The 26,194-nt window shown below is 43.4% G+C and overlaps 2 protein-coding genes across 4 annotated transcripts; both read left to right on the top strand.

The window, feature by feature from the left end:
• The first annotated feature begins 2,887 nt into the window (after window positions 1-2,887).
• Window positions 2,888-6,713, top strand: LOC129830563 (coiled-coil domain-containing protein 106-like). Of its 3 annotated transcripts, none has more exons than XM_055893134.1 (7): window positions 2,888-3,162; window positions 3,449-3,512; window positions 3,696-3,794; window positions 4,243-4,455; window positions 4,794-4,955; window positions 5,113-5,310; window positions 5,467-6,713. In XM_055893134.1, exons 2-7 carry the CDS (start codon window positions 3,479-3,481, stop codon window positions 5,781-5,783), a joined length of 1,023 nt encoding a protein of 340 aa, XP_055749109.1. In that variant the 5' UTR covers window positions 2,888-3,162; window positions 3,449-3,478; the 3' UTR covers window positions 5,784-6,713. The 3 variants fall into 3 exon arrangements, with proteins under 3 accessions (XP_055749109.1, XP_055749111.1, XP_055749110.1); XM_055893135.1 differs by having other exon boundaries at window positions 2,890-3,162; window positions 4,243-4,434; XM_055893136.1 differs by lacking the exon at window positions 4,794-4,955 and having other exon boundaries at window positions 2,889-3,162; window positions 4,243-4,434.
• A 132-nt stretch (window positions 6,714-6,845) lies between these two features.
• Window positions 6,846-26,055, top strand: LOC129831293 (splicing factor U2AF 65 kDa subunit-like). The gene is made up of 12 exons (XM_055894552.1): window positions 6,846-7,004; window positions 7,667-7,805; window positions 7,952-7,990; window positions 8,429-8,538; window positions 11,687-11,841; window positions 16,229-16,345; window positions 16,545-16,683; window positions 16,776-16,855; window positions 17,063-17,185; window positions 17,500-17,586; window positions 22,972-23,223; window positions 24,043-26,055. The coding sequence occupies exons 1-12, from the start codon at window positions 6,956-6,958 to the stop codon at window positions 24,175-24,177; spliced, it is 1,425 nt and encodes a 474-aa protein (XP_055750527.1). The 5' UTR covers window positions 6,846-6,955; the 3' UTR covers window positions 24,178-26,055.
• Window positions 26,056-26,194: the final 139 nt, after the last annotated feature.

Genomic DNA, 26,194 nt, shown 5'->3' with positions numbered 1-26,194 from the left:
TAAACACATAAAAAACAACATAAAACAGGTCAGGACTGTTACAACTAGGCTACCTGCCGCCCCTATACAGGGGACATTACATGTTAGGTGAGTGCAGTCAACCCTATGGCATAAAACACTGCTATAATTACCCATCAAACACTAATACTGCTGGACTCAAGTCTCAGAAGAAAATGTAAAATACTGCACTAGAACAAGAACTATTGGAGTGGTTCAATGTGAGGGGAGATCGGGGGTAATTGATCCATGTCTGGCATCCATCCACCAACGTGAAGATGGAAAGCCTATTGAAAGAAGAGAACGAGAGGTTACAGATCAATTGCATGTCATTATTTTACATGTTGCAGAGTAGATGCATCCCAATTAGCATGTCTTGGCATGTATTTATTTTATTTAACCTTACTTTTAACAGGGAATCATGCTGTCTCTTTCACAGATGAGCCCTATACTGTATGTATAATTTAAAATATGTTTGAGCCTATAACCCATAATTTAAGTCCCGATAAGTAACTAACCTGCTTTTATGGAAAGTCACGGCCCTAAGGTCCCTGGGGCGATGGATATGCATCTTGCGGCTGAGGGTGCGGGCCAATCGGTCAACAGTGGTGCCAATGTGGCCCAGCTCTTTGCTGGAGGCAAGGCCGTCAATGTTGCCGCTGTACCACTGCACCCAGAGACATGAGCATGAACAGTGCCCCTGTGTACACCAGGAGATCCCCAAAGTCTCTGCTATTGATATCCAGAGGGACCAAATCAAATCAAATCAAATGTATTTATATAGCCCTTCGTACATCAGCTGATATCTCAAAGTGCTGTACAGAAACCCAGCCTAAAACCCCAAACAGCAAGCAATGCAGGTGTAGAAGCACAGTGGCTAGGAAAAACTCCCTAGAAAGGCCAAAACCTAGGAAGAAACCTAGAGAGGAACCAGGCTATGAGGGGTGGCCAGTCCTCTTCTGGCTGTGCCGGGTGGAGATTATAACAGAACATGGCCAAGATGTTCAAATGTTCATAAATGACCAGCGTGGTCAAATAATAATAATCACAGTAGTTGTCGAGGGTGCAACAAGTCAGCACCTCAGGAGTAAATGTCAGTTGGCTTTTCATAGCCGATCATTAAGAGTATCTCTACCGCTTCTGCTGTCTCTAGATAGTTGAAAACAGCAGGTCTGGGACAGGTAGCACGTCCGGTGAACAGGTCAGGGTTCCATAGCCGCAGGCAGAACAGTTGAAACTGGAGCAGCAGCACGGCCAGGTGGACTGGGGACAGCAAGGAGTCATCATGCCAGGTAGTCCTGAGGCATGGTCCTAGGGCTCAGGTCCTCCAAGAGAAAGAAAGTGAGAATTAGAGAGAGCATACTTAAATTCACACAGGACACCGGATAAAACAGGAGAAGTACTCCAGATATAACAGACTGACCCTTGCCCCCTGACACATAAACTACTGCAGCATAAATACTGGAGGCTGAGACAGGAGGGGTCAGAAGACGCTGTGGCCCCATCCGATGATACCCCCGGACAGGGCCAAACAGGCAGGATATAACCCCACCCACTTTGCCAAACCACAGCCCCCACACCACTAGAGGGATATCTTCAACCACCAACTTACCATCCTGAGACAAGGCCGAGTATAGCCCACAAAGATCTCCGCCAAGGCACACCCCAAGGGGGGGCGCCAACCCAGACAGGAAGATCATGTCAGTGACTCAACCCACTCAAGTGACGCACCCCTCCTAGGGACGGCATGGAAGAGCACCAGTAAGCCAGTGACTCAGCCCCTGTAATAGGGTTAGAGGCAGAGAATCCCAGTGGAGAGAGGGAAACCGGCCAGGCAGAGACAGCAAGGGCGGTTCGTTGCTCCAGAGCCTTTCCGTTCACCTTCACACTCCTGGGCAGACTACACTCAATCATATGACCTACTGAAGAGATGAGTCTTCAGTAAAGACTTAAAGGTTGAGACAGAGTTTGCGTCTCTCACATGGGTAGACAGACCATTCCATAAAAAAAGACTCCCACCAGCAAGGCGGCATCACCCAGCAAGTCCATCAGCACAAGTCCTTTTACAGTGGGACAGGCCATTACAGAGCCTCATGGTCACACCTGAATGAGCTAGGGAATCAGAAATCTGCCACAATTTTTTTTTAAATAAATGCTAATATGAAATATGATATAATTTATCATCTACATGAGTGGGAAATAAAAGTGGTTGGTATTAGGTAACAAAAATGTAAACACAATGTTTGTATGTTATAAACAGGAATCCACAGGGCAAAAACTGGTTTAATCAACGTTGTTTCCACTTCATTTCAACCCAAAAAGTATATGTAATGAAGTCGAATCAACGTGGAAAACTGTTTAGAATTGCAAAATGTAATCAAAGTAAGAGAATTTCGTATTTTTTTCACCCAACAACCCAAATCCAACGAGTGTGAAATTCTTGGTTGAATTCACATTGAATTCTCGTTAGTTGACAACTCAACCAAATGTAAATCAAAAAGGTGCCCTGTGTGAAGGTACTATTTTCTAATCCCAGCATATCTAAACTAATTAGATTTTCACTCCAAAGCAACAAAGAAAATAGTAAAGCTAGGCAGAATATATTGTTAAACATGCTTTTGAATGTCGTAGACTGACATTTAGTTGCGCTTTATCATGTTTTACACGTTTGTTTTTAAATTGCCCAGGTGACACTGATGTCGACTCCGACACCTTTTAATGTCGTTATTTATTAGAACAAATTATTTTCTATCTGGCCAAGTTTTGTATTCTCCCGGAATTGTCGAATTCAAACCCATCTTAAATTTATTTTTGTGTTTTCTCAAAAACGATTTTATCCCCTCCCACAATCTCACCTGAGCTCCTCCCACACACAGTATGCAAAGATTGTATGAAATTATTATCATGGTAGGCTATAATATGCAAATGTAGTAGTTGATGTAGGTTATTTGAAGACACGATGAAGTAGGTATTAGATTAGTTTCACTGTAATTATTATACATTCTCATTAGCCATCGAAGAGGAAGTCCGAAGCGTTACACCCCCTACGCAGTAATTACGCACGTGGCTCGATTAGAAAAGCTGTTGAATTCACTCCATTTCACCTGATGGGAAGCGGATGGTTATTAACTTGCTTATTAACTTACGTCTCGTTTGAAGAACGGGGTAACAACTAATACAAACCATTCACTGACATTTCATGCTAAAACATCAGTTGTTTTTACCTGTATTCGTATTGCATTCTACATTGATTAGCTACATTTCAATTTCGGAGCAGGTGAACTTACTAGATACCACTTATATGGCGAAATCGCATTGGGGGTACCTTAATTGTTTTACAGCTGGTGACATCACCGTCTCGACGGACTAATGGCTGTTTTAACACTTTTCTTAACGTATGATCCACGATGGTGCTTATTATAATGTTACAATGTTGCCATATGTATTACAGATTTGCAGAACAGCACTCAACCCACGAAGGATGACTGATCGGACAAGCACGAGGAATGCAACGGGTACTTTCATTTGTCCTCCTCCGAATAGGCTTTATTGTTATTTTACAAAATTACTGCATTTACTTTGCAAATGTTTAAAAGCAGAATTAGCTTACTCAATGCCCTTCCATTTAAACAGTATATTTATCAAATGTTTATTATTTGTCACTCATGTGTCACTACCATTGACTGTTGTCCCTAAAGGTCTGTATAATGTTGTGGATGAATATGAAGTCTCCTTCCCCTTTGAGGAGAACCAGGGCCGGTCTGCCTATCTGAACCAGAGTGAGCAGATTTTGGAAGGTACATTTGGGCATAATACCAGTCAGATAGATATATTTTTTGTGTGTGTGTGGGGGGGGGGGGGTATTGGTTAACAACCAGGCTTCTGTATTAACCATTTTACCTGTCTCATACAGAATATTAGTAAGTTAAGCAACCCTTTATAAATGTGTTCTCCTATCATGACAATGTCAGATAGTTCAGGGCTACTCAAACCCGAGCAACGTGATCTACAGTTTATTGATTGTCACTAATTGGACAGACATTCCATTCACCTGGAGGGTGGAGGTAATTAAATTACCATCCCTCATGAATAGTGCCCTGCATAATCACCTCTTGATACCTTATTAGTCAACTAAATGAATAATGTAATTATGGTGTCATAAGTCAGGTGGTCAATAACTTATCAGGGCCTACCCATGTATGACCAATGCCTCAAACAGTCAAATAATGACTTGCACCCTTCCAGAGGCGGCTTCTGAAATGCCTCCGCACTACAGCCCGTTCATGCTGATCACCAACCTGCGCACCCACCTTTGTGTGTCCCTGGAGAAGAATTCGTGGCTGCAGAAGCGCATCGAGGACCTGGAGGAGGAACGCAACTTCCTGCGCTGCCAGCTGGAACGCTTTGTCTCCTCCATGAGGACGCCGGAGAGCAACCGTAAAGACTGGGGTGTTGGTGGTGGGGAGCACTTTTCTACTGACTTCCCACTGGGCACAGATGTCATTTCAGCATCTATTCCAGGTTGGTTCAATGTAATTTCATTGAACAACGTGGAAACAACATTGATTCAACCAGTGTGTGCCCAGTGGGTTAGTACTTGACTGTACATTCTATTGAAGCACTGTTTCTTATCTGGTCACACTTTCTATTTAGTGCACTGTTTGGAAACATAATACAAGTTAATACACAACTATATAAGCTGATACATGGAGAGAGGTGAAATTGAGGTAGAGGGGGAAAAATAATTTCAAAATTGGAACTCGTTTAAAAATCGATTATCCTCTCCCCTCTATTAGATGTTTATCCCGAATCCCAACACACTAGTCTGAACTACACTACTCTGAAACCTCCACCAGAGAGAGCTCCAAGCCCTCCTCCTTCGCCCATGACCACCAGGTCTGGAATGCTACGGAAACACGTCCAGAGCCAACCTCACACATGTAGCAGCAGAGTACCTGGTGAGAGGGAAGCAGAATAGAATTTGGGTGGGATGGCTTTTTAGGAGTGGGAGAGTCATACGGCTTAAGCTAGGCTGTAGTGTCAACCGTCATCTAGTGTCTTGAAGTTTACAAGGATACATTTTGTCACTGCAACCCCCCCCCCCCCCCCCCCTAGTAAAACAGGAGGTGCGTGTGATCGAAGAAGATAAGTACTTTGAGGAAGACGGTTATATGGAGGAAGAGGAAGTGGAAGAGGAGGACGATTCATCGGACGAGAAGATGTCCAAGAAAAGGGGATCCAAGAATGGTGGGGAGCCAAGAATGAAAATGAGACGGGTTTTCCGGATTACTCGGGGCAAGGAAAGACAAAGAGGTAATCAAGTCAGTTTATTTCTATGTTATTTCCTATGTCTGGTGCATTTCTGCTGCATCATAATATTCAATTGTATGTTGGAAAAAATTGTTTCCTTATCACACTTTTGGGGGAAATTCCTATCAACTGCTAACTAAAATGGCTCCTCTCCTTCAGTGAAAGACCCTGACGGTGTGCTCCATCGGTACCAGAAGATCCTCCTCACCTACCAGCGCCTGAGGAGCATGTCCAAGGCCTTCCAGGTCCACCGGGTGGACCGCAACACTATGGCCTCCACATCCCCCATCGCCGAGCTGCTGCTGGTAGCCCCAGAGAAGGTGGCCGAGGTGGGCGAGTTTGAGTCTTCCAAGGAGAAGCTCCTGGACTACGCCCGTCGCTGCTACAAGGCCCTGGACGAGCCCATGCACGCCAAAGTGGCAGCCATGAAGAAGAACCACCTGCTTCTGCCCATCTCCTACAGGTTCAGAAACTAATGGAAGGTCCTTTCCTCCTATAAGATTAGACATGGAGGGAAGGTAGACTGAAAAGTTATTGACCTTAATGGGGAGTCGCATACCTAAGGCTTCGTTAAGAACCATTTGGCTCTAGCTTCCGATTATTATAATTTTTTTTGTATTTATTTTTTTACCTCTTCTCTTGAAGTATCTTATTCATTGTGTTTGAATCATCTTCTGAAGGGCTAATTGCAGGATTACTGCATTGGGGGCACCAAGAGTAGTTTTTTGTTGTTGAGCGAGAGATATGTTTACCCATCTTTTTTTATTGCAAGGAAAGAGATGGAATTTGTGTAAAAGGTTGTAGTCTGTCACTGTATTCACTTTTGTGACGTAGCCTATTACAGCAGTTACATAGAAAAATAATGTTGGCTCCATCCTGCTGTTCATGGTAATTGGATGAAGTTTTTATAGTCTTTGATTCATGGCTATCTTTCATTGTCAGGTGGCACAGCAGAATGATGATCTGCGGTGTGAGTTTCTGCATGATTCATGAATGGTAGAAGCACTGGCATACTGCAGACACTGTATTCCTTCCTTTGAGAGCCCTGCTAGTTTTTGTAGATGACTGCCATTCAGGGAAATATTTTCTACAAGTTTGCGGAGTCCAAATTAATGGAAAATGTGAAGAATTTGAGCATACATCAAATGTTGTTTTGATGGTAAAGACAGTTAATGGACAGGCACACCGTTCTGAGCCGTGGGTTTAAAGAAACTCCACCTGTACATGTTTATTTGTTTTCATTGTTGAACCATTTGTTAATACCTGATCCACAGCTACAATATTATTTTGTTAATTTATGTATTTATTGACATTTTCTTTCCACATTTCGATAGTATATTGAGTTCAGTGAAAGCAGTGTAACCCATCTGCTGTACAATAAAAAAACATTGTTTGCGCAAAATGCAGTTATGCGTTTTAGTAGTTGGTATCTGTCTTCCTAGATAATACATTTAAGAAATATGTCTGTCTTTTTAACTGGCCTCTGTTCCGCACAATGCCTCTGTTCCGCACACACTAGAGCAGTATTATTCCATGCCGACAGAGGGCGTCCTAATTTCCTGTCTCCAGTCTTGATTCAAACAAGCTGTGTTTATTTGTAGCCTTGGTAGCTAAACTAACAAGATAAGTCATCTAATCTAGGCCTAAAATGTCGGATTTTGATGAATTCGAGAGATTGTTGACTGAAAATAAGAAAGGTGAGTGTTGCCCATTCATCCTATAGTAAAGGTTAATTTGACCGGCTAGCTCTTAGAGATTATTATAGCGAGCTAGCATAACAGTAGCTCGCTGTCACTACATTGCTGTCAGCTAGCTGCTTGCACTAGGCCTATGATTTGTTAACCAAAACAATATTAATTTATGACACATACAGACTCACTTGCTGGCACGTCTGCTCGCAATGTACGACAAAGGGCACTGATTGACCCGCTAGCCATCACAGAATAGCTAGTTACATCTGCCTGATTAGTGTTTTTTTTTTCTTTCCGGGAGAGAATTTAAAGAAATGTGGGACCTGTCCATGACTTCTGCTCTTATTAACTGCACCACGCTCACCATCAGTTATCTTAAATAAAGGGTACTATACCAGGACACGTTTATGCAATGTAGAATCAGGGAATAGTGTTACAGATATGCCTACAGATGTGCTTTCTCTGCATGTTGACAGCGTGAATGGCAATTGCCTTTTAACTCTAACGTTAGCTATAACAGGAGTAGTAGTATATACTTGTGCATATTACTTTTTTTTAAGCAGTATACATAAGGATTTTTCTCTCCTGCTGCAACTAAGGGATCCTGTGACTTTGTCACTGTGACTCTCCCCTGCTCGCCGCCTCTTCCTCCCTCTTTCCCCCTTCAGAGCGGGACAAGGAGAATCGGCATGGGTGGCGTACTTCGTCCCGCAGTCTCAGCCGAGAGAGGAAGAAGAGGTGCCGGGAAAGCAGGAAGAGCAGGGAAAGCCGCAGCGACAGCAAGGAACGCCGTCGACACAGGCGCAGGTGGATACTGTACAAGTATTTGAAATGAGTTGCACTTCCATTTTGTGTGAATAGCTTTCTGTGGATCATTGACTGGTTTCAACTATTTCTTTCCCCACCTTTATGCAAGCATTAACAAAACACCCTTGTTTTAACTGTTATTTCAGCATACAGACTCAAAAACAATCCCAAGAGACTGCTGTGAGGTACAGTATTACAGCAGACAGTGACGTGCATGACACTATAAAAGTTGAACTGCTAATTATGAGTCAGCTGTCCATCTGTTAGTTAAGTAATATACTTGGTGGTTGTTGAGTGTTCTAATGTTAGAATGGTTCTTAATACAAACAAGGTCAAGGTAAGGGGAGACGACTTGGATCTATAATGGTCAGAGGCTTGCTTTGAAATCGGGGCTTATATTATGGTAAATGTCTGATGTTTAAACCATATACAAATGGGAGCATGTAGATGCCAGGTAGATAGTTATAACACATTGCTCTTCGAACTCTATCAATCCAAAATGTATTTTTATATCCCATTGATTCCCATACTTTTGTGCTATCCATTAACCTCCGTCCACACGGTCTCTGCATTGCAAGGCTATATGTCCATCTCTCCTGTCCCCTCCTGTCTCTCTCCTACAGTCGCTCTCCAGCTCTGCACAGAGAGAAGAAGAAGAAAGTGAGGAAGTACTGGGATGTCCCGGCACCAGGCTTCGAGCATATCACTCCCCTGCAGTACAAGGCTATGCAGGGTCAGTTTGTCAGTACTTGTCAGCACTCACTATAATAGTGTCACATCATGGTCCGTATTATTTTTGCTCAAAAGCAAAGGCTGTTAATGCGATTTTGTATGAAAATATTAAACTCAGTCCCTCTCACTTAATACGTACACAGTTGAAGTCGGAAGTTTACATACACCTTAGCCAAATACATTTCAACTCAGTTTTTCACAATTCCTGACATTTAATCTGAGTAAAAATTCCCTGTCTTAGGTCAGTTAGGATCACCACTTTATTTTAAGAATGTGAAATGTCAGAATAATAGAGTGATTTATTTCAGTTTTTATTTATTTCATCACATTCCCAGTGGGTCAGAAGTTTACATACACTCAATTAGTATGTGGTAGCATTGCCTTTAAATAGTTCAACTTGGGTCAAACGTTTTGGGCAGCCTTCCACAAGCTTCCCACAATAAGTTGGGTGAATTTTGGCCCATTCCTCCTGACAGAGCTGGTGTAACTGAGTCAGGTTTGTAGGCCTCCTTGCTCTCACACGCTTTTTCAGTTCTGCCCACAAATGTTCTATAGGATTGAGGTCAGGGCTTTGTGATGGCCAATACCTTGACTTTGTTGTCCTTAAGCCATTTTGCCACAACTTTGTAAGTATGCTTGGGGTCATTGTCCATTTGGAAGACCCATTTGCGACCAAGCTTTAACTTCCTGACTGATGTCTTGAGCTGTTGCTTCAATGTATCAACATCATTTTTCTTCCACATGATGCCATCTATTTTGTGAAGTGCACCAGTCCCTCCTGCAGCAAATCACCCCCGCAACATGATGCTGCCACCTCGTGCTTCACGGTTGGGATGGTGTTCTTCGGTTTGCAAGCCTCCCCCTTTTTCCTCCAAACATAACGATGGTCATTATGGCCAAACAGTTCTATTTTTGTTTCATCAGACCAGAGGACATTCCTCCAAAAAGTATGATCTTTGTCCCCATGTGCAGTTGCAACCCGCAGTCTGGCTTTTTTATGGCGATTTTGGAGCAGTGGCTTCTTCCTTGCTGAGCGGCCTTTCAGGTTATGTTGATATAGGACTTGTTTTACTGTGGCTATAGATACTTTTGTACCTGTTTCCTCCAGCATCTTCACAAGGTCCTTTGCTGTTGTTCTGGGATTGATTTGCACTTTTTGCACCAAAGTACGTTCATCTCTAGGAGACAGAATGCGTCTCTTTCCTGAGCGTTATGACGGCTGCGTAGTCCCATGGTGTTTATACTTTTGTACTATTGTTTGTACAAATGAACGTGGTACCTTCAGGCATTTGGAAATTGCTCCCAAGGATGAACCAGACTTGTGTAGGTCTACAATTTTTTTTCTGAGGTCTTGGTTGATTTCTTTAGATTTTCCCATGATGTCAAGCAAAGAGGCACTGAGTTTGAAGGTAGGCCTTGAAATATATCCACAGGTACACCTCCAATTGACCCAAATGATGTCAATTAGCCTATCAGAAGCTTCTAAAGCCATGACATAATTTTCTGGAATTTTCCAAGCTGTTTAAAGGCACAGTCAACTTAGTGTATGTAAACTTCTGACCCACTGGAATTGTGATACAGTGAATTTATAGGTGAAATAATCTGTCTGTAAACAATTGTTGGAAAAATTACTTGTGTCAAGCTTGTGGAGTGGTAGAAAATGAGTTTTTTAATGACTCCAACCTAAGTGTATGTAAACATCCGACTTCAACTGTACATAAATACAATGTATTTGGAAAGTATTCAGACCCCGTTGCCTTTTTCCACATTTTGTTATGTTACAGCCATATCCTAAAATTGATTACATGTAATTTAAGAAAATCCTTATCAATCTACACACAATAATACCCCATAATGACAAAGCGAAAACAGGTTTTTAGACATTTGCAAGTTTATTAAAAATTTAAAACAGAAATACCTTATTTACATAAGTATTCAGACCCTTTTCTATGGGACTCAAAATTTAGCTCAGGTGCATCCTGTTTCCATTGATCATCCTTGAGATGTTTCTACAACTTGATTGGAGTCCACCTGTGGTAAATTCAATTGATTGGACATTATTTGGAAAGGCACACACTATGTAAGGTCCCACAGTTGACAGTGCATGTCAGAGCAAAAACCATGCCATTAGGTCAAAGGAATTGTCTGTTGAGGTCTGAGACAGGATTGTGTCGAGGCACAGATCTGGGGAAGGGTACCAAAACATTTCTACAGCAGTGAAGGACCCCAAGAACACAGTGGCCTCCATCATTCTTAAATGGAAGAAGTTTGGAACCACCTCAGACTGGGGCGAAGGTTCACCTTCCAACTGGAAAACGACCCTAAGCACACAGCAAAGCCAATGCAGGAGTGGCTTCGGTACAAGTCTCTCAACCTGAGCTTGAGAGGATCTGCATAGAAGAATGGGAGAAACTCCCCAAATACAGGTGTGCCAAGCTTGTAGTGTCATACCCAAGAAGACTCGAGGCTGTAATTGTTGCCAAAGGTGCTTCAACAATGTACTGAGTAAAGGGTCTGAATATTTATGTAAATGTTATATTTTATTTGTTATTTAAAAAATATATATATTTGCCAACATTTAAAAAAATATTTTTTTACTTTGTCATTATGGGGTATTGTGTGTAGGTTGATGAGGAGAAAAAATAAGGTTGTAACGTTACAAATTGTGGTAAAAGGGAAGGGGTCTGAGTACTTTACGAATGCACTGTATATAGTCATACATACACTGAGTGTACAAAACATTAAGAACACCTTCTTAATATTGTGTCCCCCCCCCCCCCCCCCCCAAATGTCCTTTGGGTGGTGGACCATTCTTGATATACACGGGAAACTGTTGAGCGAAAAACCCACCAGCGTTGCAGTTCTCGACCCAAACCGCTGCGCCTCGAACCTATTGTCATGCCCCGTTCAAAGGCACTTAAATCTTGTGTCTTGCCCACTTCACCCTCTAAATGGCACACAATCCATGTCTCAAGGCTTAAACGTTTCTTTAATCTGTCACCTCCCCTTCATCTACTCTTTGACTTCAATAAGGGATCACAGCTTTCACCTGGAGTCCCTTGGTCAGCCTGTGTCATGGAAAGAGCAGGTGTTGAGTTTTTCTTCTCCGTTAGACTCATATCTAACTTGAGTCCATGTTCCTCTCTCAGCTGCTGGCCAGATCCCAGCCACGGCCCTGCTGCCCACCATGATAACTCCAGAGGGGCTGCCCCCCGCCCCCACCTCTGTACCAGTGGTGGGCAGCCAAATGACCAGGCAGGCCAGGAGGCTCTACGTAGGCAACATACCGTTTGGCATCATAGAGGTAGGTAATGGGGAAACTGCTACCCTTTCTACACTACTGAGCAGAGCCAAGCTGAGCTGTACTGTGCTGGCCTGGTTAAGCATTCAACATAGTTGCAGTACGGTTTGGGTTGGCATGATGGTGTGAAAAGGTTATATAATTCACATGAAGCAGACTGATGTTTTTTCCCCACCGATCTTTACTAATGACTTGCCACTGGCTCTGAGTGAAGCCTGTCTCTCTGTATATGCTGATGACTATACACATCAGCTACCATAGCAAGTGAAGTCAATGCAACACTTGACAAATAGCTGCAGTCTGCCCTAAAGAACACAACCAGATTTATCAATTTCAGATCCAGTTACTGATTGCATATATTATTGCATATATTATTTACCCAATCTAATGTACAGTTGAGGTCGGTTTACATACACCTTAGCCAAATTAAATTTATACTCAGTTTCACGTTCCTGACATTTAATCCTAGTAAAAATTCCCTTTCTTAGGTCAGTTAGGATCACCACTTTATTTTAGGATTGTGAAATGTCAGGATAATAGTAGAGAGAAGGATTTATTTCAGCTTTTATTTATTTCATCACATTCCCAGTGGGTCAGAAGTTTACATACACTCAATTAGTATTTGGTAGCATTAAATTGTTTAACTTGGGTCAAACGTTTCGGGTAGCCTTCCACAAGCTTCGCACAATAAGTTGGGTCAATTTTGGCCCATTCCTCCTGACAGAGCTGGTGTAACTGAGTTAGGTTTGTTGGCCTCCTTGCTCGCACACGCTTTTTCAGTTCTGCCCACAAATTTTCGATAGGATTGAGGTCAGGACTTTGTGATGGCCACTCCAATACCTTGACTTTGTAGTCCTTATGCCATTTTGCCACAACTTTGGAAGTATGCTTGGGGTCATTGTCCATTTGGAAGACCCATTTGCGACCAAGCTTTAACTTCCTGACTGATGTCTTGAGATGTTGCTTCAATATATCCACATAATTGTCCTGCCTCATGATGCCATCTATTTTGTGAAGTGCACCAGTCCCTCCTGCAGCAAAGCACCCCCACAACATGATGTTGCCACCCCTGTGCTTCACGGTTGGGAAGGTGTTCTTCGGCTTGCAAGCCTCCCCCATTTTCCTCCAAACATAACGATGGGCATCATGGCCAAAAAGTTATATTTTTGTTTCATCAGACCAGAGGACATTTCTCCAAAAGTACGCTCGTTGTTCCCATGTGCAGTTGCAAACCGTATTTTGGCTTTTTATATAGAGGTTTTGGAGCAGTGGCTTCTTCCTTGCTGAGTGGCCTTTCAGGTTATGTCGATATAGGACTTGTTTTACTGTGGATATAGATACTTTTGTACCTGTTTCCTCCAGCATCTTCACAAGGTCCTTTGCTGTTGTCCTGGGATTGATTTGTACTTTTCACACCAAAGTACATTCATCTTTAGGAGACAGAACGTGTCTCCCTCCTGAGCGGTATGACGTCTGCGTGGTCCCATGGTGTTTATACTTGTGTACTATTGTTTGTACAGATGAACGTGGTACCTTCAGGCGTTTGGAAATTGCTCCAAAGGATTAACCAGATTTGTGGAGGTCTACAATTTTTTTTCTGAGGTCTTGGCTGATTTCTTTGGATTTTCCCATGATGTCAAGCAAAGAGGCACTGAGTTTGAAGGTAGTCCTTGAAATACATCCACAGGTACACCTCCAATTGATTCAAATGATGTCAATTAGCCATCAGAAGCTTCTAAAACCATGATATAATTTTCTCGAATTTTCCAAGCTGTTTAAAGGCACAGTCAATATTAGTGTATGTAAACTTCTGACCCACTGGAATTGTGATACAGTGAATTATAAGTGAAATAATCTGTCTGTACATTTTTTTGAAAAAGTACTTGTCATGCATAAAGTAGATGTCTTAACCGACTTGCCAAAACTATAGTTTGTTAACAAGAAATGTTAGAGTGGTTGAAGAATGAGTTTTAATGACTCCAACGTAAGTGTATGTAAACTTCCGACTTCAACTGTAGCCTAACAAAAATATAAAAGCAACATGTAAAGTCTTGGTCCCATGTTGCATGAGCTGAATTAAAATATCCCTAACATTTTCCATATGCACAAAAAACTTATTTCTCTAAAATGTTGTACACAAATGTGTTGACATCCCTGTTAGTGAGCATTCTTCTTTGTCACAATAATCCATCCACCTGACTGACAGGTGTGGCATATCAAGAAGCTGATTTTAAACAGCATGATAATTACACAGGTGCACCTAAAAGGCCACTCTAAAATGTGCAGTTTTGTCATACAACACAATGCCACAGATGTCTCAAGTTTTGAGGGAGCATGCAATTGGCATGCTGATTGCAGGAGTGTCCACCAGAGCTGTTGACAGAGAATAGAAGGTTAATTTCTCTATCATAAGCCGCCTCCAACATCGTTTTTAGAGAATTTGGCAGTACCTCCAACCGCAAATCACGTGTAACCACGTCCGCCCAAGACCTTCACATCCGGCTTCTTTACCTGCGCGATTGTCTGAGACCAGCCACACGGAAAGCTGATGAAACTGTGGGTTTGCACAACTGAAGAATTTCAGCACTTTAAGAAACCGTCTAGGGGATCTCATCTTAGTACTCGTCGTCCTCACCAGGGTCTTGACCTGACTGCGGTTTGGTGTTGTAACCGACTTCAGTGGGCAAATGCTCACCTTTGATGGCCACTGGCACGATGGAGAAGTATGCACTTCACGGATGAATCCCGGTTTCAACTGTACCAGGCAGATGGTAGACAGCTTGTATGGCGTTGTATGGGCGATGTCAATGTTGTGACCAGTGTGCCCCATGGTGGGGTTATGGTATAGGCAGGCATAAGCTACGGACAAAGAAACACAATTGCATTTTATCGATGGCAATTTGAATGCACAGATACCGTGACAAGATCCTGAGGCCCATTGTCGAGCCATTCATCCGCCGCCATCACCTCATGTTTCAGCATGATAATGCACGGGCCCACGTCAGAAGGATCAGTACACAATTGCTGGAAGCTGAAAATGTCCCAGGTCTTCCATGGCCTGCATACTCACCAGACATGTCACCCATTGAGCATGTTTGGGATGGCTTTTGTTTTTAAAGGTATCTGTGACCAACCGATGCATGTCTGTATTCCTAGTCATGTGAAATCCATAGATTAGAGCCTAATCAATTTATTTCAATTAGCTGATTTCCTTTAATGAACTGTAACTCTGTAAAATCTTTGAAATTGTTGCGTTTGTTCAGTGTAGCTGATCGGACATAAGGCCTAAAATACAGTTAAAGACTAACGCCTGTGGTGGCATATTTCTGCTTTACCAAATGAGGAGAATTACAAACTACACACCAGTCAGAGTTATACTTAAACTACATCTTTAATAATAATAAGCTTTGCAATAGCATTTGACTTTCAACAATTCACTATTTCTAATGAACCGTTGAGAAGTACCACCAGAAAAGTACAAAAATCTTTTATAGCCAAGATTACACCCCTCTCAACTTACACTGACGAATCACAGATCTTAGGAACAGTTCACAAAGAAATACTTTTTCTTGAGAAAGGAGTATCCCTTAGCCAGATAACATTTGCTATAAATTATCATTCAGTTTGGCCCCTCAGACGAGGTTCTAATCTTGTTCCTTGTACTTCATAGTACAAAAACACCAACTCATCCAATGGCATATATCAATTATCAACTCTAAATACTCTAGATACTCCATCTCAAGTAAACCCCACTCCTGGACAAGCTCACTGAGGGGAGTGAGCCTCCAGGTCATAAACTATCCCAGGATAAGTGTAAGATCAGAGAGAACATACAATGTTTCCAGACACTGCCATACACCTCCCCCCTATGGGAAAAGGACTGTGACTGGCGCACAGACATTGTGGAGACAAGTAATTGGTTCCCCATTAATCACGCCATTCCTTCACATGGTTTAAGAATAGGTAAAGACACATTCACATATGAAGACAATGTTCCATTCTGTCCTCTTCCCTTCCTGATATTCTGCATAGCACCAGGGACATGTGAAAGACAAGCCTGACCTCTCCCCTCTCTGGGCCCCAGGTGACTGAGCCCCAGCTTAGGGGTGCAACTGTGTGCAACTGCCAACACTATAGTCCAAAAGGATACATTCTAATGACAAGTATCTCACATAAGCATATTATGCAAATAAAACATCTTAATTATCTATGTTACCCAACTAATTCTGATTCATCCGCCACACACCTCAACCCTATGTGATATGGTTAAAAATAACTGCATTTCATCATCACTACTGTGTCATAGAAGGCTCTCGACCAGGCTGATTCTGTGTATTTCTGCCTTCCCCACTGAAAAACGTATAAGTGGTCGTCCATGTTGTGTCAATAGGAGGCAATGATGGATTTCTTCAATGCCCAGATGTGCCTTGGCGGACTCACCCAGGCCCCTGGCAACCCTGTTCTAGCTGTACAGATAAACCAGGACAAGAACTTTGCCTTCCTCGAGGTGTGTGCTCAACTAAAGTGTATTTAGTATAAACGTGAAATGGCATAAAATACATGTAGATCATGGATGGCAGTTATTAGCTAACTTGCATTGCCCGCTAACAGTTGCCGTCCTGAGTGCTGAAGTATCGTTGAGTTCTGCATGCTTCTGCAATAGCACGTCATAATGTTGACCTTCTCTCTACCTGTTCCTCTTCCAGTTCCGCTCAGTGGACGAAACGACCCAGGCCATGGCCTTTGACGGCATCATCTTCCAGGGTCAGAGCCTGAAGATCAGACGGCCTCACGACTACCAGCCCCTGCCCGGCATGAGTGAGAGCCCCAGTGTCTATGTACCAGGTGGGTCTTTCAAAAGATTGTTGACCCAGTTGAATCCTCTGATTTTCAATCAAAAATGTCTCAAGCCTATTTCTCACTGTTGCTTGGATTAGGAGTGGTTTCGACCGTGGTGCCAGACTCAGCCCACAAACTCTTCATCGGTGGCTTGCCAAATTACCTTAATGATGATCAGGTCAGTCCTTTCTAACTTATTCAAGTCCTTCTTTCCAAGTCTCTAGAATGATCAATACATTTCGTACTACTGTTTATTTTTGTCAATCATCAAGGTCGAGAATTAATTTGTTTTAGTTCAGACAATATTACTGATAGAGCAATCCATCCCCTCATATTATTTTGTTATTTGTTTGTGTTTTCCTGTCCCCCCCCCCCTCCCCCCCAGGTAAAAGAGCTATTGACCTCCTTTGGTCCTCTGAAGGCCTTCAACCTGGTCAAAGACAGCGCCACAGCCCTCTCCAAGGGCTACGCCTTCTGTGAATATGTGGACGTCAATTTGAACGACCAGGTCAGCGTCAGATATTGCACCTGTATTGCTGTGTGCAATATGTTTCTTGTTATAGATATGAGGTTAACATAAGGCCACAGACTGTTGGGCTGCATGTCAATAGTGCAACGTGGCTACCCTGTCTGTCTTTAATCCGCACTGATCTGATATACCTGGCCAGGTGAAAGCCAATCTCATAGTAGTCGTTTTCCATATTGCTGTCACCCGTCCAGCCTTAGCAGATCAGCGATGTTGAAGGAAAGGAGATGTGGATAGGAAACTAATTTTGACTATTGTGATGCATCCCTCTGTTCTAACTCTGTTTGCTGTCTCAGGCAATTGCAGGGTTGAATGGGATGCAGCTGGGGGACAAGAAGCTCCTGGTCCAGAGAGCCAGTGTTGGGGCCAAGAACGCAGCTCTGGTGAGTAGCAGAGATGATAGACTACAAGTAGAGGCACACTTTACAACTGGGTGCTGTTCAAAAGGAGCAAACGGTAGAAAACGTTTTGAAATGGAAGACGGAATGAGGGAAAAATGTGTGAGTAAGGCACAAAACGTGGGAAAACATGAGTGTGCAAAGCTGTCGTCAAGGCAAAGGGTGGCTACTTTGGTTACTACATGATTCTATATGTGTTATTTCATAGTTTCGATGTCTTCACTATTATTCTACAATGTAGAAAATAGTAAAAAATTAAGAAAAACCCTTGAATGATTCGGTGTCCAAACTTTTGGACTGGTACTGTAAATACACACACACACGCGCACATACAGTGCATTCAATTGAGTGGACATGATTGGGAAAGGCACACAAGCCATGAGGTCGAAGGAATTTTCCGTAGAGCTCCGAGACAGGATTGTCGAGGCACAGATCTGGGGAAGGGTACCAAAAAATGTCTGCAGCATTGAAGGTCCCCAAGAACACAGTGGCCTCCATCATTCTTAAATTGAAGGAGTTTGGAACCACCAAGACTCTTCCTAGAGCCGTCCGCCCGGCCAAACTGAGCAACCAGGGGAGAAGGGCGTTGGTCAGGGAGGGGATCAAGAAAACGATGGTCACTGACAAAGCTCCAGAGTTCCTCTGTGGTGATGGGAGAACCTTCCAGAAGGACAACCATCTCTGCAGCACTCCACCAATCTGGCCTTTATGGTAGTGGCCAGATGGAAGCCACTTCTCAATAAAAGGCACATTACAGCCCACTTGGAGTTTGTCAAAAGGCAACTAAAGGACTCTGACCATGAGAAACAATATTCTCTGGTATGATGAAACCAAGATTGAATTCTTTGGCCTGAATGCGAAGCGTCACATCTGGAGGAAAACTGGTACCATCCCTACGTTGAAGCATGGTGGTGGCAGCATCATGTTGTGGGATGTTTTTCAGAGGCAGGGACTGGGAGGACTAGTCAGGATCGAGGGAAAGATGAACGGAGTACAGAGTACAGAGAGATCCTTGATGAAAGCCTGCTCCAGAGCGCTCAGGACTTCAGACTGGGCAAAGGTTCACCTTCCAACAGGACAACTACCCTAAGCACACAGCCAAGACAATGCAGAAGTGGCTTTGGGACAAGTCTCTGAATGTCCTTGAGTGGCCCAGCCAGAGCCCGGACTTGAACCCGATCGAACATCTCTGAAGAGACATCTTGCATAGCAAGATGGCGCCAACAGACATAGCAGCTCTGCTTCTAGCTCCTAAACAACTTTGCAGTATTTTGTTTTTTTTATGTATTATTTCTTACATTATTAGCCCAGAAATGGTTTTGTGTTATTACATACAGCCGGAAATAACTTTTTGATATCATAGCGGCGGTAACTTTCCAGCATTATGACCAGAAATACAACTTTCCTAAATTGGATCCTTTGTTCGTACCCCCCAGAGACTGCTTCAAGTCGCCGCCGGTGGAGAAGAGGTAATTAGAGTGGACTTCTAGTCCGACTCAGGAGGCGGGTACACCATCCACTGCTTCTGAGTATATTACTTGCTAATGTTCAGTGTATGCCCTCAATGAACGACACTGGACTCAAAGCAAATTTGAGGAAAATGCTACCGAAGTTCTATCAACACATTGACTGTAGTACTAGTTTAGGGAAAACACTAGATCACTGCTACTCGCCTTTTCGAGATGCCTACAAGGCCCTCCCTCCGCCCTCCCTTCGGCAAATCAGATCATGACTCGATTTTGCTCATCCCTTCCTATAGGCAGAAACTCAAACGGGAAGTACCCGTGCGAAGGTCTATTCAATGCTGGTCTGACCAATCGGAATCCATGTTAAAAGATTGTTCTGATCACATGGACTGGGATATTTTCTGGGTAGCCTCTGAGAATAAAATGTACACTTACACAGTGACTGAGTTAATCAGGAAGTGCATAGGGGATGTTGTTCCAACGGTGACTATTAAAACCTACCCAAACCAGAAATTGTGGATAGATGCGAACCACAGCATTTAACCATGGCAAGGTAACTGGGAATATGGTTGAATACAAACCATGTAGTTTTTCTCTCTTTAAGGCAATCAAACAGGCAAAACATCCGTTCCGAGACAGTGGAGCCACAATTCAATGGCTCAGACACGAGATGTGTGTGGCAGGGTCACAGACAATCACGGATTACGGACAATGATGTCTTGCTTCCAGGTGAGCTAAACACCTTCTTCGCCCGCTTTGAGGATAATACAGTGCCACTGACGCGGCCCGCTCCCAAGGACCGTGTGCTCTCGTTCTCCGTGGCCGATGTGAGGAAGACATTTAAGCGTGTTAACACTTGCAAGGCTTCCGGCCCAGACGACATCCCTAGCAATCTGTCCTTATCCCAGTTTGCTGTCCCCACTTGCTTCAAAATGTCCACCGTACCCAAAAAGGCAAAGGTAACTGAACTAAATGACTATCGCCCCGTAGCACTCACTTCTGTCACCATGAAGTGCTTTGAGACGCTAGTTAAGGATCATATCACCTCTACCTTACCTGACACCCTAGACCCACTTCAATTTGCTTACCGCCCCAATAGATCCACAGACGATGCAATCGCCATTGCACTGCACACTGCCCTATCCCATTTGGACAAGAGGAATACCTACGTCAGAATGCTGTTCATTGACTATTAACACGACTCGGGATAAGACCCAGATGCAGACACAGGAGGCAGACCGTTTGAATTTGATGTTTATTACAAAACAGGGGGCAGGGTAACGGCAGGTCCAGGGCAGGCAGAGGTCAGTAATCCAAGACCGCACAATAAGGGACAGAACGGCAGGCAGAATGGTCAGAACCGGGAGGATAGGAAAACATAAACTACAGATACTGGAAAACGGGAGAACATTCTGACAAGACCAGAAGAACTGGCAAAAGACAAACAGAAAACACAGGTATAAGTACATGGGAGACAACTGGTGGGGGGTGGAGACAAGCACAAGACAGGTGAAACAGATCATGGTGTGACAACTATAGCCCAGCGTCACAAAAGTACCCTCCAAGCTCATTAAGCTCGGGGCCCTAGATTTGAACCCCGCCCTGTGCAACTGCGTCCTGGATTTCCTGACAGGCCACCCCCAGGTTGAGACGGTAGGAAACAACACGTCCACTTCGCTGATCATCAACAGAGGGGCCCCACAAAGGTGCGTGCTTAGCCCCCTCCTGTACTCCCTGTTCACCCATGACTGCGTGGCCACGCACTACTCCAACTCAATCATCAAGTTTGTAGATGACACAACAGTAGTAGGCTTGATTACCAACAATGACGAGACAGCCCACAGGGAGGAGGTGAGGATCCTGGCAGAGTAGGGCCAGGAAAATAACCTTTCTCAACGTCAACAAAACAATGGAGCTGATTGTGGATTTCAGGAAACAGCAGAGGGAGCACCCCCCTATCCACATCGATGGGACAGCAGTAGAGAAGGTGGAAAGCTTCAAGTTCCTCTGCGTACACATCACTGACAATCTGAAATGGTCCACCCACACAGACAGTGTGGTGAAGAAGGCGCAACCGCACCTCTTAAACCTCAGGAGGCTGAAGAAATTCAGCTTGGTACCTAAGACCCTCAGAAACATTTACCGATGCACAATTCAGGCACACTGCCTGCCCTCCAGGACACCTACAGCATCAGATGACACAGGAAGACCAAAAAGATCATCAAGGACATCAATCACCAGAGCCACTGCCTGTTCACCCCGCTACCATCCAGAAGGCGAGGTCAGTACAGGTGCATCAAAGCTAGGAACGAGAGACTGAAAAACAGCTTCTATCTCAAAGCCATCTGACTGTTAAATAGCCATCACTAGCCGGGTACCACCCGGTTACTCAACCCTGCACGTTAGAGCCTGCTGCCCTATATACAGTGGGGAGAACAAGTATTTGATACACTGACGATTTTGCAGGTTTTCCTACTTACAAAGTATGTAGAGGTCTGTAATTTTTATCATAGGTACACTTCAACTGTGCGAGACGGATTCTAAAACAAAAATCCAGAAAATCACATTGTATGATTTTTAAGTAATTAATTTGCATTTTATTGCATGACATAAGTATTTGATCACCTACCAACCAGTAAGAATTCCGGCTCTCACAGACCTGTTAGTTTTTCTTTAAGAAGCCCTCCTGTTCTCCACTCATTACCTGTATTAACTGCACCTGTTTGAACTTGTTACCTGTATAAAAGACACCTGTCCACACACTCAATCAAACAGACTCCAACCTCTCCACAATGGCCAAGACCAGAGAGCTGTGTAAGGACATCAGGGATAAAATTGTAGACCTGCACAAGGCTGGGTGGGCTACAGGACATTAGGCAAGCAGCTTGGTGAGAAGGCAACAACTGTTGGCGCAATTATTAGAAAATGGAAGAAGCTCAAGATGACGGTCAATCACCCTCGGTCTGGGGCTCCATGCAAGATCTCACCTCGTGGGGCATCAATGATCATGAGGAAGGTGAGGGATCAGCCCAGAACTACATGGCAGAACCTGGTCAATGACCTGGAGAGAGCTGGGACCACAGTCTCAAAGAAAACCATTAGTAACACACTACGCCGTCATGGATTAAAATCCTGCAGCGCACGCAAGGTCCCCATGCTCAAGCCAGCGCATGTCCAGGCCCGTCTGAAGTTTGCCAATGATCATTTGGATGATCCAGAGGAGGAATGGGAGAAGGTCATGTGGTCTGATGAAACAAAAATATAACTTTTTGGTCTAAACTCCACTCGCCGTGTTTGGAGGATGCCAAGACGCATGAAAGCTGTGATTGAAAATCAGGGTTATTTCACCAAATATTGATTTCTGAACTCTTAAGATAAAACATTAGTATTGGGTTGAATATGAACTTATTTTCTTTGCATTATTCAAGGTCTGACAACACTTTTTTGTTATTTTGACTAGTTGTCATTTCCTGCAAATAAATGCTCTAAATGACAATATTTGTATTTGGAATTTGGGAGAAATGGTGTCAGTAGTTCATAGAAAAAAACAAAAATGTTAATTTTACCCAAACACATACCAAAAATAGTAAACCAGAGAAACTTAATATTTTGCAGTGGTCTCTTAATTTTTTCCAGAGCTGTATGTATATATATAAAAAAAAAATGCGTTGGGGGGGCGACTGACCTAGAACATCAAGCTTTGTTTCAAAACTTAATGAGGACAATCCAGAGCTGACTACGGATTGACTAAGCATATGCACAACTGCAAAGTAGACGCATTATTATTACAAAAACAAATTGGCAATTGAACAATGTTTTAAAAAATTCTTACGTTTTCTAAAAGTGCTCATGTTCTTTCAACCTTCCCAATCGCCAACCCCTCTCCCCACCCTTCCCCCATCAGACAGGTATGAACCAGACCCCGGTGACCCTCCAGGTGCCAGGCCTGATGCCCACCTCCATGGCTTCGCTGGGTGGCCTACCCACTGAGGTCCTCTGCCTGATGAACATGGTGGCTGTTGAGGAGCTGCTGGATGACGAGGAGTACGAGGAGATCGTGGAGGACGTCCGGGATGAGTGCGGCAAGTACGGACAGGTGAAGAGCATTGAGATCCCCCGGCCTGTGGATGGCCTGGAGATCCCAGGCACTGGGAAGGTGAGATGAGCAAGGGGAGGGGTAAAGGAGTACCTGGGTGTTAAGATGGGAGGGGATGAGGGGTCATGATGCATGGGGGAGTTTGTTGAGAGTTTGTGTGGTGTGCATTCTGAAATTGTACAGTTTTAAAGTGAATCCGTTCAGGTTAAATTATTGAATTCCCTGGTCTACCGAGTGGCGCATAGGTCTAAGGCACTGCATCGCAGTGTTGCGGCGTCACTACAGCCTTGGGTTCGATCCCAGGCTGTGTCATTACCGGCCTTGACCCGGAGTCCCATAGGGCAGCGCTCAATTGGCCCAGCGACGTCTGGGTTAGGGGAGGGTTTGGCTCATCACGCTCTAGTGACTCCTTGTGGTGGGCGCCTGCAGGCTGACTTCAGTAGTCAGTTAAACGGTGTTTCCTCTGACACATTGTTGGAGCTGGCTTCCGGGTTAAGCGAGCGGGTGTTAAGAAGCGCTGTTAGGCGGGTCATGTTTCGGAGGACGCATTACTTGACCTTCGCCTCTCCCGAGCCCATTGGGGAGTTGCAGCGATGAGACAAGATTGTAATCACGAAATTGGGGGGAAAAAGGGGGTAAACAATGTTTGAATAAAAAATGTAATTCATTGAAGAAATTTGCCTTTCACCTCCCATCAAACAAGCATTTCATAACACTTTTGCCTAGGCTTTAGATAAGTTTCCAATGCAATAATTCCTTTGTGTATGTGTAAAGATTTATCATAGTTGATTGCTGTAGAATTACATTTAACATGGTTGTCTGAGCCATTCTGTATGGAACATTCACCTACTCTCCTATCCTTTTCTTTCCCTCTCTCAGATCTTTGTGGAGTTCATGACGCTGTTTGACTCCCAGAAGGCCATGCAGGCGCTGACAGGCAGGAAGTTTGCCAACAGGGTGGTGGTGACCAAGTACTGTGACCCAGACGCTTACCACCGCCGAGACTTCTGGTAGACCTGAGAACCAGAGAGAGGGAGAGAAGCAGAGTTTTATGTAATGATATGAATATTTATGAGCATCACAACACTCCCAACTTGCTTTTTTTTTTTTAAAGAGACAAAGTTTGAATTTAGCTACTAGAGAGGCAGACTGGAAGACTTGTTACAAAGATTATTCCTATATTGTATTATAAGAATGAGAGGTACATTTTGTACAGCAAACTGGGTCTGGCCAGTGGCTAATATGTATTTATTTGGAGTATTTATTTATTAATTTATCACTTTGATATAATGAGTAACAGAGGCCTATTGAAGTTAATTTAAGGCCACTTATCAGCAGAATTGGTCAAATTCTGACTTTTCTCCTATTAATCAAGTTCAATCACGATTTTAACCATTTTGTTTTGTCCATACCTGAGCCAGGTATTTGTTTTATGTTCTAGCTCTCCCCCCAATTTTCAGAACATCAATGCCACTTATTGTGAAGTCAGCACTGACTTAAGTCTGAGGGGACCTTCAAGTATTGTAAGTGTCTTTGTGTACATTTAACTTAGCATCACCGCCCTCTTTTGATAACAAAATGTCTGAAAATGATGCAATGTGACTGTCTCAGTGGGCAACCCCCATTCCACAGAAAACAATGAGACCTCCAAAATGGCAACTGCATTGATATACAGGCCAGTATATTAACAGGAAGTACCTGCTGAACCAGGCCAGATCCAGAGCCTGTAATAGAAGGCTCTCGACCATGCTGATGCTATGACACAGCGGTGATGATGAAATGCAGAGTTTTATTAACCATATCTGATAGGGTTGTATGTGTTAAGTCTTTAACTGTATTTTAGGCCTTACTATATGTCCAACCAGCTACATTAGATTGGATGCACTGCATATATTATTCACCCAATCAGAGGTACTGTAACTAGATACATTTGGGTCGTGTTCATTAGGGCATACCATAGCAAAATGTTTTGCGACTGAAAAAATAAACATGCATTTCTTATTGTACAAGTTCAGGTAGTTCAGATCCCTCCCCGTATCAGTCCGTTTTCTTCAGTTTGGTACCTAATGAACACGACCCTGAACTCTCCCCTTCCACAGCTTCCCTCTCTCTCTCTCTCTCTCTCTCTCTCTCTCTCTCTCTCTCTCTCTCTCTCTCCTCAGACAAACTGCTGTACAGCCCGAAAGAGTTATCACTGCCCTGCCTCGACCCTTGGTTGGTTTTGTAAAACAACATTGACACAATGTTATTTAATGTTATTTATTTCACTGTAAAATCATATCTGCTCTTTTTTGTAGTACGTTTTGCCTCAAAGTGATAACTTTAGGACCAAAAAAGGATGTGGATATGCACCTGTGAGGCTTTCTGGTGGATGACATGGATTCAGGTTCATGACAGGCAATAAAATAGAAAAGTCAAGATAATTTGCAGGCGTGGGTGGGCCCTATTAAAATGATGTGAAGAGTTCAATTACATACCCCTTTGTTCCACTTCTACTCCTCTTTCTTATTCAATTGCTTTCGATTTTCTCTTTACAACAAGGATGACACTTGGAAGAACCTGTCTGCAATTATTTTCCTTTCTATTCCCATCCCTAAGACTTCCCGTTGCTTCGAGTTTCATAATGGACTTTTATTTTGGCAGGTTTGCGTTTCAAATGCTGTAGTCTCCTGAGGATCTTTTAGATGATTTGCATTACCAAAGCTTCTCCACGTCTGAGATTGTTTGTGTTCCTAAACAGGTTGAACGATTATGTAAGAGAATGGCTTTGATTCTGTCCACATACTGTCAACAGGTTAGCAGGTGAGAATTTTTGCACTCCGTCACTTCCCTCTACATTGTAAGGTTGTTTACAGAAGGTCTGACTGATCTCATTAAAACATATTTAATGTACTCTGATGTCTGTCTGATCTCTGTTTAATGTCTACAGGATATTGAATCAGAATTTGAGTGTGCGTGTGGCTCGTCCTTGGTATTTTATGGAGCCAACTATCTGAGATCTGCTCCAAGGCGGAATATTTCTGATGGTGGA

The sequence above is a fragment of the Salvelinus fontinalis genome, chromosome 32 (genome assembly GCF_029448725.1).
Source record: "Salvelinus fontinalis isolate EN_2023a chromosome 32, ASM2944872v1, whole genome shotgun sequence".
Taxonomy (NCBI): domain Eukaryota; kingdom Metazoa; phylum Chordata; class Actinopteri; order Salmoniformes; family Salmonidae; genus Salvelinus; species Salvelinus fontinalis.
This window is presented reverse-complemented; position numbering and strand designations above follow the sequence as displayed.